The sequence below is a fragment of the Carassius auratus genome, chromosome 5, assembly GCF_003368295.1.
Source record: "Carassius auratus strain Wakin chromosome 5, ASM336829v1, whole genome shotgun sequence".
Lineage (NCBI taxonomy): Eukaryota > Metazoa > Chordata > Actinopteri > Cypriniformes > Cyprinidae > Carassius > Carassius auratus.
Genome location: NC_039247.1, coordinates 32,615,036 through 32,629,113, shown reverse-complemented (window position 1 = coordinate 32,629,113; position 14,078 = coordinate 32,615,036). Strand labels below are relative to the sequence as shown.

The window sequence follows — 14,078 nt, the reverse complement described above, 5'->3', positions numbered from 1 at the left end:
TTCTTTTTGAAAAAGTAATTACTTTGCAACTGCAAAGATAGTATGTTCAATAAATATTTTTACAGAGTAATCCATGAGCTCTGCCATGATGGATTCTAACTTCCATTTAGATGCTATTGAGTTCTGGTCCTAGAGGTAAAGTACTTGTTTTGTGCACCAGCAAATTTGTCCATGTCAGGCAGTGTATCTCTTGCATAAATGATGCCAAGAGAAAACAAACATGGCTTGCAGCTATTCTGTGTGAAATAATAAAATAATTTGTGCTTTTATCATTTTGTTGACAAACAACCCAAACGTCACCCCATTTGGGAGCTGTGATATGTGGGCGAATCTGTTTTCAATGCAGCTAACCTCGGGCCACTGTATGACAGTTGAGTTACTGCAAAAAGACGGTCATTGTGACACTGTAAAGTAATGAAACTATGGCACCATGTGATTTTTAAAACCATTTTAATAGGTTAAGTGTTATATTATTGGCTTGGAAAATAAGTTTCCATCACAGACCGAAAATGTAAAGCCTTGTTCCAGTATGAGTTGGGTGAGACTTCCAACTTCAGGAAAAAGTTGGGGGATATATTAATGTGTGTAGTTAGTATGAATGTAATCTGGACACATTATACTCACTATGTGGCCATTGTCACATGACCAGTTGCGTTGTGTCACTGCCAATCATAAATCCTCTCCTGTGGCCTCATTGTATATTAAAGTGTTCATCGTACGCACACTTCAGAATCATGCCGGAAGTAGTAGTAGTAGGGAACTATGTGATTTCAGATGCATCCACAGACTTCATGACAATGGTGCTCAAATGCAAATTTTGTTTTGGCCTGCAAAAATACAGTACGGTAAGACGACACTTGGACGTGAGTTTGAAGGCAGTTGATATAAAAAAATATTGTGCAATTAGAAGCAAAAGCAAAATATGAAAACTTCAACTGTCTCTCAAAATGGTCGAGTGTGTTAAAGACAGTGGGTTTCAAACCCAGAACTGCACAGTTTGCCTATCTCGCTTATCAGACACACTCAGTTGAGGTCTTGCACATGATTTGATGATTTGAATCAGGTGTTAGATGAGGGAGACGTGTGCAGTGCAGGGTTTGAAAACCCCTGGTTAAAGATACCATCACGTCACAAGTTAATTATTTAGACCTGATGACAGTTTTATGCATGTTTGATTAAGTATTATAAGGTTTGTTTTTCAGATTTTGAATAATGTGTCTTTAAATCTTGCACAATGTGATCAGGCGCCCCATTTACGGTCATAATAAACTTTTTCTAAAAGTGCCTCCGATTATGATTAATCTGCCTTGAGATGGGTTGCTCCACTCTCTATCTGGTCATCTGACGAATAGGCAGAATGCAATTGTAGTCATGCCATAAATCTGCAGATGTAAAGAGCTGCTCAGTGCACTGGAAAAGTTAGGCAGAGGTCAGACAACTTTATGAGGATCTCTCACACACACACACACACATTTACTTACCTTACCTTACCTATCTAATTGGGGACATTCCATATCCATAATGGTTTTTATACTGTACAAACTGTATATTCTCTCACTATAAGCCAACCCAACACATAAACTTACCCCTCACAGGAAACTTTCTGCATATTTACAATTTTAATACATTTTTTACATTTTTACAAACATTTTTATACCAGTTTTACAAATGAGGAGATTTTGGACATTTTTTGTGAGATTTTGTCAGGTTTAGCTCAATTTTGAGTATAAATGTGTCCCCAAAATATGCTTAAGTAGGTACACACACAAACACAGTTAAACAGAACAAACTGAGTGTGAAGCATGAGATGGGAATGATTCATGCAGGTATTCAGCATTATGTACTTAATAATGAGATGAAAACTGTTGCAACAGTGTTCAACTCAGAGCAAAGTGCATAAAAAGTATTTTACACCTATTGCTGGGAAGAAATAGTTTGATTTCTGGCTTATCACAAGATGAAACTGGGATGACCCGCTGTGAAAATGTAATTATTCAGATATACAAGACTGAAGTGTGTTCATTCACTACAGACTTATTGATGAATCTATTAATAATCCTTGGGCTAGTGTAAAATAATGTATTGAGTCAAGACAGAGTATTTACATGCTTTTCACAATACATAAGCAGCTTTACAGATTGATTTACTCTATTCTAATATAGATACAAGATTTGTTTAGCTACAGAGTATGATTTTTTTTATAGAGGCCTAAAAAACATAAGGTATAACACACAATCAAATAATAAGTTAATGCTTCATATTTTTTTTATATATGATTTATTTTAAAGTCACCAAATTAGATCAAACATTTAGAAATAAAAACAATTTGCGACGCTTACACTGATATCAGATTAAAAAAAGGAGCGACTGCGCCTTTAAATTGTCCGGCTGTTGTCATAGTAACCAGAGGTTCGGTGTGTTTTGCGACAGACCGTGTTCTGTGCCGCAGCACATCAGCAGCAAGATGAAAGCAACATAAACGCTTGTGAGTTTCATTAACTTAATCCACATATACTCATATTTAATGTATATATAATATATAACATATGAAGCGTGTGACGAGAGTGAGTGATAATGTGATCTGCGTGTTGAACAACTTTATAATGTGGCCTTGCGTTTGTAGAATAACCATTACTTAAAATATAGGCAGATTTCTGCATGTTTACATACACATTTAATTTCTCCCTAGGTTATTTTAACACGTCAACCTTCACAAAAGGTATTATTATGGATTTTGGACAGAGTGCCGTTGTATTCTCTTAAGTGCTGTGCTATAAATACATGATATGATAATCAGAACTGGTAATACCTTGGATTCTTGGAATATGGAAATACCATGGTTTATGAATATGGTATTTATTATGTACCATGGTATTGCCATAATACTTTTGTAAGGGATTTTGCAATGCATTCTGTCAGAAAGCTATCAAATTAAACATTATGTTTATAGCACATTTACAGCACTGTTTATTATTAGTGACTTTTTTAATGGCCAATGCTAATAAACTGGAGAGCTAATGATATGTGTGCATTGATACTGACATGGAACAGAAGTTGAGAAACTAATGAGAAATGAGCAGGGTACACCACATTCAGCAATGTGAAAACCTATAGGCAATATAGCAATCCTTTAGCTCAAACAATAGAGGATGGCACTAACAATGCCAAGCAAGGTCATGGGTTCGATTCCCAGGGAATGCATGATCTGATCAAATGTCCAACATGAATGCAAAGTAGGATGTTTTGAATAAAAGCATCTGCCTAATGCATTAATGTTTATATCAACAACATTAAAAAGAGCTAATGAATCAGTTAATCCTAAATTGCAATTATTTACACATGGTCTTCGATTGAGTTAAAATATGTTCTCAACTTGGCATATTAACCAGTGAAGCATGGCAAAACAGCAATGTTCTAAACTAGGGATGTCAACGATTAATCGATGATCGATTAATTGTCGATAAGAGATGCAATCGATTAAGGCTATCGATGGTCGGTTAACCGATTCAATGTTGGGCTGCGTGCGGCTCATGCGCACTCAACACGTGCGAGCGGCTGTGAGTGACGGTGACGATATATAAAAGCATCATCATTCATTCACAATGTACAAATTAAGCTTTTAATGTGATTTAAACTTTAAAGTACATTAAAATAGAAACAACATAAAAGTTCTTCAACATTAAATGCAATAGAAATGTAGTTACTAATCATTTCATCAGATAACTGTTTTATATCGTGCGCTTTGCAGGGCTGCGGGACACAGTGACAGGACAGGTAGTCTATTCATTCCAACAACTTGTTAATTCATTCCTACGAATTATTAATGTGGCAATTGTCCATGTTTCATTAATTTTGTTCCCTAAATAACCCATGATTTAAGTGAAATAAGGGAACAAATTAATAAATCGAACGAATTCTTAATTCATGAAATCTTTAATTTCCCTTCCCATTTTTACCACTGTAAGAGATGCGAAAACAGTTATTAAAAGCGAAAGATAATAAAATAAACCTGGGAAATTAGAGGGTTAGACTATGAAGATTTAGGAAAAGAAACAATGCCTAAATATACTGAATTTGTGGAAATTCGTGACCAACCGGCAAACCAGAACAAAGCCGCGTAAATGAAGACTATGGGGTCCAAAAGCATGGTCGCGATGTAACATTTTCCAGTTAACCTATTATTCCTCTAATAAACAAAGCTTTTATACCACACTTGTCATAATCAGATCTTATCATTTCTAAATAAATAATTGCTGGATTCAAAACAGCGATTCATAGGCGCTGTGACCGACACATTCCTGGAGCATTCAGTTTAAATAGACCGTAGTATACCGGTCCACTCTGCTGTTATGCCAAGGACGTTTATGCTCATATGAAGAGGATCATCTTTTCCGTCTATATGCGAATGCGTGTTAAGTACAAGCCTAGTTTACATTATAAATAATAGTTTAACATTCAAATACATTGCGAATATGGAAACATTTCGATTTGTGCCGAATGAGACATTAGCAATAACCTCCAAATAAATCTAGCCAAATCCGCGCTCGCTCATCCTCGTGTGCACGCATGCACTGTCATGATCTAATGCGCTGTATGCCGGATTTTTAAAAATCTGACATTTTCTAGGACAGAATCCAGCAGGATCAAATTAATGTGAGCAACTGTGTTTTGGTGCAGCAGCGCCGATGTAGTTCACTTAATGTGCAGCGCAGTCACACGCGCTCCACATTTCGGATAATTTTATACAATAATGTCAGTTGAAAACATCGCAATTGTGCTTTAAAATACAACAACGAGCACCACAAAACCATTTAAAGAGGGGCGTTCAGCGTTCTCCGTGCAGGATTGGAAACTGTCAACAAAGTAAAATGACCTCAAAAGTATGGCGCGCTCTCTTCATTTTATCAAATGATCATAATCGCATCTATTCATTTTATAATCCTGCTACTAGCATTTTATTCAGACTAAAACCTCTTTAATTCAAGTGAGAAAGCGTTTTGTGTGTGTGTGTGGCTTTTGCACATCCTGTCATACCGCTGACTGTGTGCCTGCAATAGACGCATTTTGCAGTATTATGGTTAACGATTAATCGATTAATTGATCGTTAATTTAAACGACGATCGATCATGGAAATAATCGAAATTTGACATCCCTATTCTAAACTTACCTTGTTGGAAAAAGTAAGTGCGTTTTTATTTTCAAACCACATGAAAGAAGAAATGGTTGTGAAAATGCAAGTAAAAATAACCTAATTCTTATAAAATCAGAGAACACCATTGTTTCCAGTGGAGACATGTGGGTTTAATAAGGTATTCAGTGTCTCTGAAGCTGTCGAGTTAGCCCACAAATTATACAAAATATATTCTAGCGGAGCATGAGTTATCACACTTTGTGCATTATTTACAGGCTTTTTCAATGTTATACTTCTATACAACCACAATTGCTCATATTAGCTATCAGCTGAGTGCTCAGCCTGGATGTATATATTTGTCTATCACTAATTATTGTTAATATTATTATTTTTTCTAGAGTTTCACTGCTATGGAGATGCCCACTGAGTGAGCACCAATGCACTAAGTCAAGGGAACATCATGTTGACATCCGTCTGCATTTTAGCTAGCTGCAGGTGATCCTGTTATGCAACATGCAGCCCTGGAGTTACCGGAAGAGTCCTGTTAGTGGGACTTCCTGAATCCAGGGGGTTTCCAGGCCCACCCATGCCTGTCATCCCCATCCCACGGAGGGTTCGCTCCTTCCACGGCCCTCACACTACCTGCATGCACTCGGCCTGTGGCCCTGTGCGCACCGCCCAACTCGTACGCACCAAATACAACAACTTCGACCTGTACCTGAAGTCTCGATGGATGTATAGTTTCATCCGATTCCTTCTTTATTTTGGCTGCAGCCTTTTTACATCCCTCCTCTGGGTGGCGCTGTCTGCACTCTTCTGCCTGCAGTACGTGAGCGTGCGAATTTTCCTTCGCCTTCAGTATAAGCTGTCTGTCATTCTCCTGCTGCTGGGTCACCGCCGGCTGGACTTCGGCATCCTCAATGATCTGTTTATATACAGCATGCATGTTACCATGTTTCTGATTGGAGGCCTGGGATGGTGTTTCATGGTCTTTGTAGATATGTGAACCTCTGACTGGCTGAGTGAAATCTGTGTTGAAGGACAGAAGTCTTATGCTTAGTCAAACTGCCTTTGATTTGCTCTTTGAGCATGCAACTTTTACACATCATGACAGAACTGAGAACATGTGTGAAACACTCTTTAAAAGAGCTAAAATGCTTTTCCACAGTTTGCATACAGCATTTCAGTCCAGTGTAAGAAAAAATGTTATGACTGTTTTTTCATTTTTTTTCAAGGTTTTATATGAATCAAATCTGTTGTGTGTTGTATTCTAACATTGTGCATTGGGGAATATCATTAACTTTGTTTGTTTTTTGTCACTAAACCAATGCTTCATGTTTTTACAGTAGATCTGCATGTGCTTTGATTTAATTTCTTTTGAAAAGGTGGTATTTCATCACAGTTTTCCTTCCTTTCATTCTCATGCAGATATATTCTTCACTAATTGGCCTCTTCCAGCTTATTTGCGGTGTTCAGACCATATTATTTGTATGGTGCCAATCAGAGCGTGAGTCTGATGCCCCGTGTTGCATTAGCGTGGTGTTATTGGCGCCAGCCTGGTATGAAAGTAAAATGAGTGAGTACAATCTCCTATTGTTTGTGGATCAAACATCATATGCCTCAGACTTGGCCAAGCACGCTCTTTTGTTCTGAAACTGAATGGCCACAAGTGACATTTCAGACAAGCCATTGTACAACTCAACACAGAAGGGTCAGTGCCCTGATGAACACTGAACTGATGACAAATCCAAGAGACAAACTCTCTTGGAGGGACACGGATCTACTAGCGCAGACATGCTCAGATGGTTGTAGTGGTGTAGCACAGTTCAATAACATCTCAGGAATAGCATCGAAACACTATGAATAAAAATGGTGTAATTCTCACTGGTGTGCAGTTATGATTTCTGTGTTTAATAAATGTGTCCCAGACAATTGTGTTCTACATTTGTTTTAAAGAGGTGTTATTGGATATTCTGTGATTTTGACCAATATAGGTTTTTAGGGGCTGATTTTGATTTCTTGAGAACAATAAAACACAGATATATTTATACAGTGGGTGTAGAAAAGAATTACCCCCCTCACATTTTGTTGCTTTGCAGCTTGAAATGAAGATGGACACAGCTTTATTTACTCAGAAGCAGCTGCAGGAATTTATGAAAAAGAGGGGTTATTGTATGCATGTGACAACTATATTACATATTCTTGTATAGGAGAGTGGCAAGAAAAAAGTCTCTCCTCAAGAAAGACCACGCGCAGTCACAACTGAGCTTTACCAAAATGCACCTTGAAGATTTTGGAGCCTCAACACCAAACTATAAGAGTGGGCAAATATTGCAAATTCTAGGTGTGCAAAATTAGTAAAGGCATATCCCAACAACAGACTAAAGGCTGTAATTAAAGTAAACGTGGTTCAACAGAATACTGACACGAGGAGGTGCTTTTTTTCCAACTCAGTGATTCTATTTTTCAACTCAGTGATTAAAAAAAAAAAAACAATTCTGACATATTGGTTTTATATCTTTCACTTGGATTTTATAAATTGCAATGAGTAAAAACAGCTGAATAAAACAAAAAATGGTGTCTGTCTTCATTTCAGGCTTCAAAGCAAAAAAAAAAATGGATTTATTTTAAAGGGGGTGATTTTTTTCTATACCCACTGTATATAAAAATAGCAAAAGCAATGAACACAATAAAATAAAATAAAAAGTTAGACTGTTAGGTGTCCAAAGGCCCTCTTGTGTGCAAAACTATTATTTAATCCTAAAAATTCAGGATATATATATATATATAGAGAGAGAGAGAGAGAGAGAGAGAGAGAGAGAAAGAGAGAGAGAGAGGGCAAATAATAGGGGCAGTTGTGACCTAATGGTGTGGTAGCTTCTGCTGCTTCTGTTAAAAATCATTCTTGAAGTCCTGAGGTTTTGATGCAAGAAGATAGACTTTATTATCAGAGATGATGAAGCTGAGAAACTCTGCAGAGAATCTGTTAAGTCTGTGTCTGCACACTCTTTAAATAGAGTTTTTCCTCAAGGCGTTTAACACATTTCATACACAGTCCTTCTACCCCCATGCAAACTACACATTTTACTCTCCTGCAGTCGTCCATACACACAGGAAACATATGATCGTAATAGTAGAATAATTTAATTACTCTCCTGCAGGTCTCTTTACATACAGGAAACGTGATCATAATAGTAGATTACAAACATGGCTATATTTACATTGATTATACTTGATTAATTCATGTTTTGATTGACACAAATCTTGTGTCATATCCCACTTTGAGACATACTTAGTCTCATCTTCACTTGTCTTAACCCACAGAGCATTTTCATAATTCAGTCTCATCAGTTATCACTAGCAGGAAATGTGTGTGGGGGGGGGGGGTGAATACACACAGACCACTGACAAAAGAGTACATGATAAAAAAAAGCATTTACTTTCAGTACTTTTTTCCTTATTTTTTTCCTTATTTACTTTTTTGAAAATATTCTAGAATTTAGTGAAAGGGTATTTAAGGAGCAGTCAAATTCAACTTTAAGCAATGAAACTGTTTTGTACCCCACAATAATTAAGAGCAACAGAAAATTATGTTAGACAGGTTTTTATCGACTCTGGCCCTCAAGGTCCACTTTCGAGGATTTGAGAAGGCCGTCTCAGTGTGATTTTGTTTTGGATTGACCATTGGATTAAGTGATGTTTTATTAACAAGTTTTGGGAGGAGCACGTGCAGATAATTAACGCAGCCAACGAAGAGAACTATACCAGGGTTTTTTTCAGATCTGCCGCAAGTTGCTGGCCCCATGATCACTCCTACCCCGCCAGATGCGGCCGCCGAGCACCAGGCTTAATCGCAGCCGCTGCTCTTCTCGACCAGCCACACGCTGTGCCAATAGGCTGTGCAAAGCCCCGAGATCAACTCGCTCGACACCACCATTGTCCTGCTCAAAACCCGGCTCTCCTCGAGCGCTGGATCGCAGCAGGCATTCAACGTGCCTGGGCCACGCCCCAGATCTCACTGCAGCGAAGCTTCACTTGTTTCCAGGCTGCAGCACAGTTTGAGGCTGCCTCCGCTAGCGGCGCAGGCCGTGTGTTGCAAATTAATACATTTTCAGGTGAAGATGCTTAATGCAGGTTTTGCAGCTAAGTTTTTAAACGACGTTATGATGTAATTATGTCGGATGTCGTTGCTATTTTTAACCATGAAGCCATCAAGGCATTTTTTCCAGTGTTGTCATCCACACTGAAATGTCTGAAGGCATTACATTTGCCTTACTGTGCATGTATAAACCTCACCGAGATGATACAGACATAAGTTTCATGCTATTCTTCAGGATCAATTCATTTATGGAAATATTTCACCATTTACTGGCACGCTCACTCAGAATTGATCCAAAACGCAACTAGCCTTGTGTTTTGCCACAGGACAGCAATTGTGAGTAAATTTTCTGTTGTCTTTTTAGGCTGGAAGGCCAAAACGAGATGAAAAGATGCTTTTTCAACGGAAACGTATTAATGTGGACAAGGCTTGAGGAATTGTCAAATCAGGCAACAAATTGCTAAGCCAGCAACACTGTAGGCTACCCAGGAATTTTTAGCTTGTCCCGTCAAATGTTACTAACCCTTCTACTTTCCCACAGCCTACAACTACAGCAGCCGAAGCAAGCATGAAGCTGCTTTTACTTGCAACACTGGCCCGTACATCTCAATATTTCCATCCTGTTACTTATAACCCCCTTTTTACTTTTCAGTGTCCTCCAGCTGCCATAGAAGACATTAGCATAAGGCTGCCTCAGCTAGCAGTGCAGGCTACACAGGTTCTTCAGGACATCACACCCCCCACCCCCTTCCTACGGCCTACAGCTACAGCAGCTGAAGCGAACGTGAAGCATGCCTCCATTTGTAAACATGCCCACAACTCTTCCGCCCCCTCATGCTAATAATAACCATTTTTCTGTTCAGTGGCCTCCAGCTCCCGTAGCAGACGGTATCGTGAACATTCCATTCGATAGTGGCCCAGACCCATCCATACCACTTTTCTTCCAACCCCCTCTAACCCTACTGTGAGGCTGCCTCCGCTAATGGCGCAGGCCCTGATGCCCACCATTCCCCTCTCTTTCCCCCTCTTTTTTCCACTCCCAGAGCCATTCAGAGCATGAGCATGCTTCCGCTAATAGCGCAGGCCCCGATGGCCTTCATTCCCTCTCTTTCCCCCTCTTTCTTCCACTCCCGGAGCTGTCCCAAATGTGAGCATGCCTCCATAAGTGTAAGCACGTCTCTGCAGGTGGTTCCAGCAGCTATCTTTGCTCCTCCTCTTATGCTCCCCCTTCCTTCTCTATGTTCCGCCACAACCTACCCATCCCTTCGAACACTCTCATTTTGGAACCACCCCCGTAGCCAGCAACATCAGGGCACAGATTTTGTCTGAAGGCAGTGGGCTCTAAGACCTATTAGCAGTCAGACCAATTCCATATCAAAGAAGCTCACCGAACCCTCATCAGCCAACCCCTTTAACGCCAGTCCATTCCTGTTCATTCAAACTCCTGACCCACCATAGTTAACCCTCTTTAACATCCCCTTATCCATCTATAATGGCCCATCCTCACTCCAGCAATCCCAGCACCATCCAGCTCCCACAGAAGCCTTATTTAATTCCCACACTGCCACAGCAGTGTCTTTTCTCTTTATTTCATCACTGCCTCAACAGTGCCTGCTCCCGCAGCAGCCTTTTCTGTGTTTCCTCACTGCCGCATCAGTGTCTGTTCCCGCAGTAGCCTTTATATCCCTCTCACACGACCGTAGCAGTGTCTGCTCCTACAGGAGCTTTTTTCACTGTTTCTCGACTGCCGCAGCAGTCTCCTCTCGCAGGAGTCCTTTGCTGTATTTCCCTACTTCCGCAGCAGTGTCTGCTCCCGCAGGAGCCATTTCTGTATTTCCCCACTGCCGCAGCAGTGTCTGCTCCAACAGGAGCCTTTATATCCCTCTCCCACTCTGACAGCAGTGTCTGCTCCCACAGGAGCCTTTTTTCACTGTTTCTCGACTGCCCCTGCAGTATCAGCTCTCGCCTGAGTCTTTCCTGTCTTTCCCCACTGCCGCAGCAGTAGCAGCTCCCGCAGGAGCATTTTCTGTATTTCTCCACTGCCACAGTAGTGTCAGCTCCCATAGGAGCCTTTTGTGTATTTCCCTGTTGTCCCAACAGTAGCCACTCCCGCAAGAGCCTTTTCTGTATTTCTCGACTGCCGCAGCAATATCTGCTCCCACAGGAGCTTTTCCATACTTCCCACCTGCTTCCGCAGGAGCCTCTATCTGTATTTCTCCACTATTGCAGCAGTGAATGCTTCCACAGAAGCCAAATTCTCTTCCTAGATACTGCCACAATAAACGTATAACAAAGGACATCCAGCACCCCTCTAACATTAAGCCTTGCTTAAGGGGCTGCAAATGTACATATCTGGCTGCTGTCCTGTTATAATTGCATTTTTGGGGAGCGTTTGGGTTCGGACTAAATGCCGAGCTTGGACCCGTCTTTTTCAGGAGGATCATGCACAGATTATTAAGGCGGCCAATTCATCTTCAGTAATAACATCCATCTATCCAATCAGTGCAAGAGACAACCCATATAAATAATCAAACCAGTCCTACCTTCGTTATTCTAGTCTTTCAGCATCCCTCCACCACCCCGACTCCTCACCTTCAGCTCGTTCCTAGCCCAGTACTGGAAATAACAATTGGGGAGAGAGCTTGGGTTCGGGCTAAACGCCAAGCTCGGACCCCTCTCCCCTATCAGAGGGAGAAACCCGGGCTCAGGAGTAAGTACCGAGCTCGGAGCCCTCTCCCCGGACATCACGCCAAATACGCATAACCCTTTACTAAGTTTATTATATGTAAGTGTGAACTCATGAAATACTAATTAATTGCACCAGCATAGAAATGTGAATAATATGGGACCATTGTGCTTCCCATTGCAGTTCCCTTGATCTGTAAAAAATACATGAAAATACATTAAAAAGTTTTTTCCAGTTAATGAGCACTTATCGGGATCAACTAAATGCTGGATTTTTTAAAGTATGAGAAATATTTAAAGTTTGTGGCATAGAATCTTTTAAATATGTCCAAGAGTTTTAAAAACGGTCCATTATAGGGCCATTTCCACATCCCTAAACATGAAGCGGCACAAACCAAAACATTATTGGTTGCTTTATCTGTAAGTCATTTGGCTTCTTGGGCAGGAGTTGCCATTCAAAGCAGCCAAGGTTTCTAGACCTTCTGCCTTCAGTCTGAAAGTCTGGCGGTGCGAGAGTAAAAAAAATGACAAAAGAGGCTGCCATACAGACCTGACAAGCCCAAAGAGATTGTTAGTCTTATAAGCTGTGAATGGTTGATGGAGGCTACTGTCCAGAACATCTTTAACTCCAACCTATGGAAGAGATATTCCTTCATTCCAAGAGAGACATCAGTGGCCCTGTTTAAGGCCCCCATTTTGAAAGTCTATCGATAAAAGGACTGCAGCAGCAGTAGTTTGCAGGAGGAGCTCTGAGAAGCCAAAGACAAGGACACAAGGACAATTCAAAACCAAAATAACACCTTATAATGCTGAGTTTGTTGTACAGTCTTCTTGTTTGAAACAAGGAGCTTTAGCTGCTATAAAAGGTATGGTTGTGGCTTCAGTCACCAGTCAGCCTAATCACTATAAATGTTCACGCTGAGATGTCTGCCTAACTAAGCCATACATTGAAGTGGTATTTTTTTTGTACTAATGACAAACTGAATGTGCCTTATCCTGCTTATTACACAGACGTTACACATTATCCTGCTCATTACATAAAAAAAAAAAAACCTTGGATATGAAATATTGATTTGAGAATAAAATATTACTTTATGTGAGAAAATATAGATTGTGGCAGTGATATGAAACATTAAACTAGCAAATCTATGTTAAGAGTAGATTGGTTATCTGGGACAAGAGTCAGGACTACTAATGGGTTGAATACTTGGACAAATTTGCAAAGATGACATGCTCCAGACCATTGTGTTTAGAATCTTGTGAAATACTTCTTAATGGTCAAAGACAGGATTCAGTTCTCAAATATTTCAGAATAATAACTGCTATCCAGAGCTAAACTCTATAACTGTCTTCTCATTAGCTGTGTTTTGTCTCTCTGGGGCTTTTCACATTCCCAGGTTATTGTTGTTTTCAGCCCCACTTTTAACACTGAGTAAAGGTATGTTTCACACTTGCAATAGAAGCAGAGTTGGCACCACTTTTTACTCTAAGTTATGAAACCCTTTCCGGTGATGGAAAACAGGTAAATTGGAGAGAAGAAGAGTCTTCTTTTATATTCTACCAAAAAGTCCATTCAGGAAAAACATGATAGTACATTCTGCAATAACATGATGATGCACAGTGCTAACCACCAGGTTGCATGCTGTATTTGTCCATTCAATGACATAGACGCTGCAAATATGAAAATAAGAATGTTAAAAAAAAAACATCAGTTTTTGAGTGTGTTTGTGTATTGTTAACCCCTGGTAATTTAGGAGCAGTGTGAAACGTGCAAAAGCAAATAACCCAGGATTCCATTTGTCCATGGTTGAATGACCCATGGTATACTATTTCAAGTGTGAAAAGCCTTTATGTGATTCTCTGAATATTTAAGTGGCCATAATTAAGTACACTCAGATTAAATAAATTCCTACAAGGTGATCTACTTTGGTGATAATCACCCAGTTTGTGTTATTTTGCAATAATACCTGACTGCCTGAACATATATAGTACTTGAACATAGTTAAGTTTGAGGAATAAATGTACTTGAACATAGTTAAGTTTGAGGAATAAATGTTTAAGCGGCTTGCCATAATTGTTCATTAGATATGAAGTGTACGGGACGGTCCGACTGTGTCTTTAAACTCCTGAAAGCGTTCGAGAATGATGTCAGACTGAACGCAA

General features: G+C 39.8%; 1 protein-coding gene across 2 annotated transcripts; it reads left to right on the top strand.

The window, feature by feature from the left end:
* The first annotated feature begins 2,418 nt into the window (after positions 1–2,418).
* Positions 2,419–7,086, top strand: LOC113086732 (transmembrane protein 250-like). Of its 2 annotated transcripts, none has more exons than XM_026255487.1 (2): positions 2,419–2,485; positions 5,530–7,086. In XM_026255487.1, exon 2 carries the CDS (start codon positions 5,718–5,720, stop codon positions 6,135–6,137), a length of 420 nt encoding a protein of 139 aa, XP_026111272.1. In that variant the 5' UTR covers positions 2,419–2,485; positions 5,530–5,717; the 3' UTR covers positions 6,138–7,086. The 2 variants fall into 2 exon arrangements, with proteins under 2 accessions (XP_026111272.1, XP_026111273.1); XM_026255488.1 differs by having other exon boundaries at positions 2,433–2,485; positions 5,617–7,086.
* The last annotated feature ends 6,992 nt before the right edge of the window (positions 7,087–14,078 follow it).

Bases quoted from the DNA above. Each gene is read 5' to 3' on its own strand.
- LOC113086732 (XM_026255487.1), top strand. From the start codon at position 5,718: ATGCCTGTCATCCCCATCCCACGGAGGGTTCGCTCCTTCCACGGCCCT.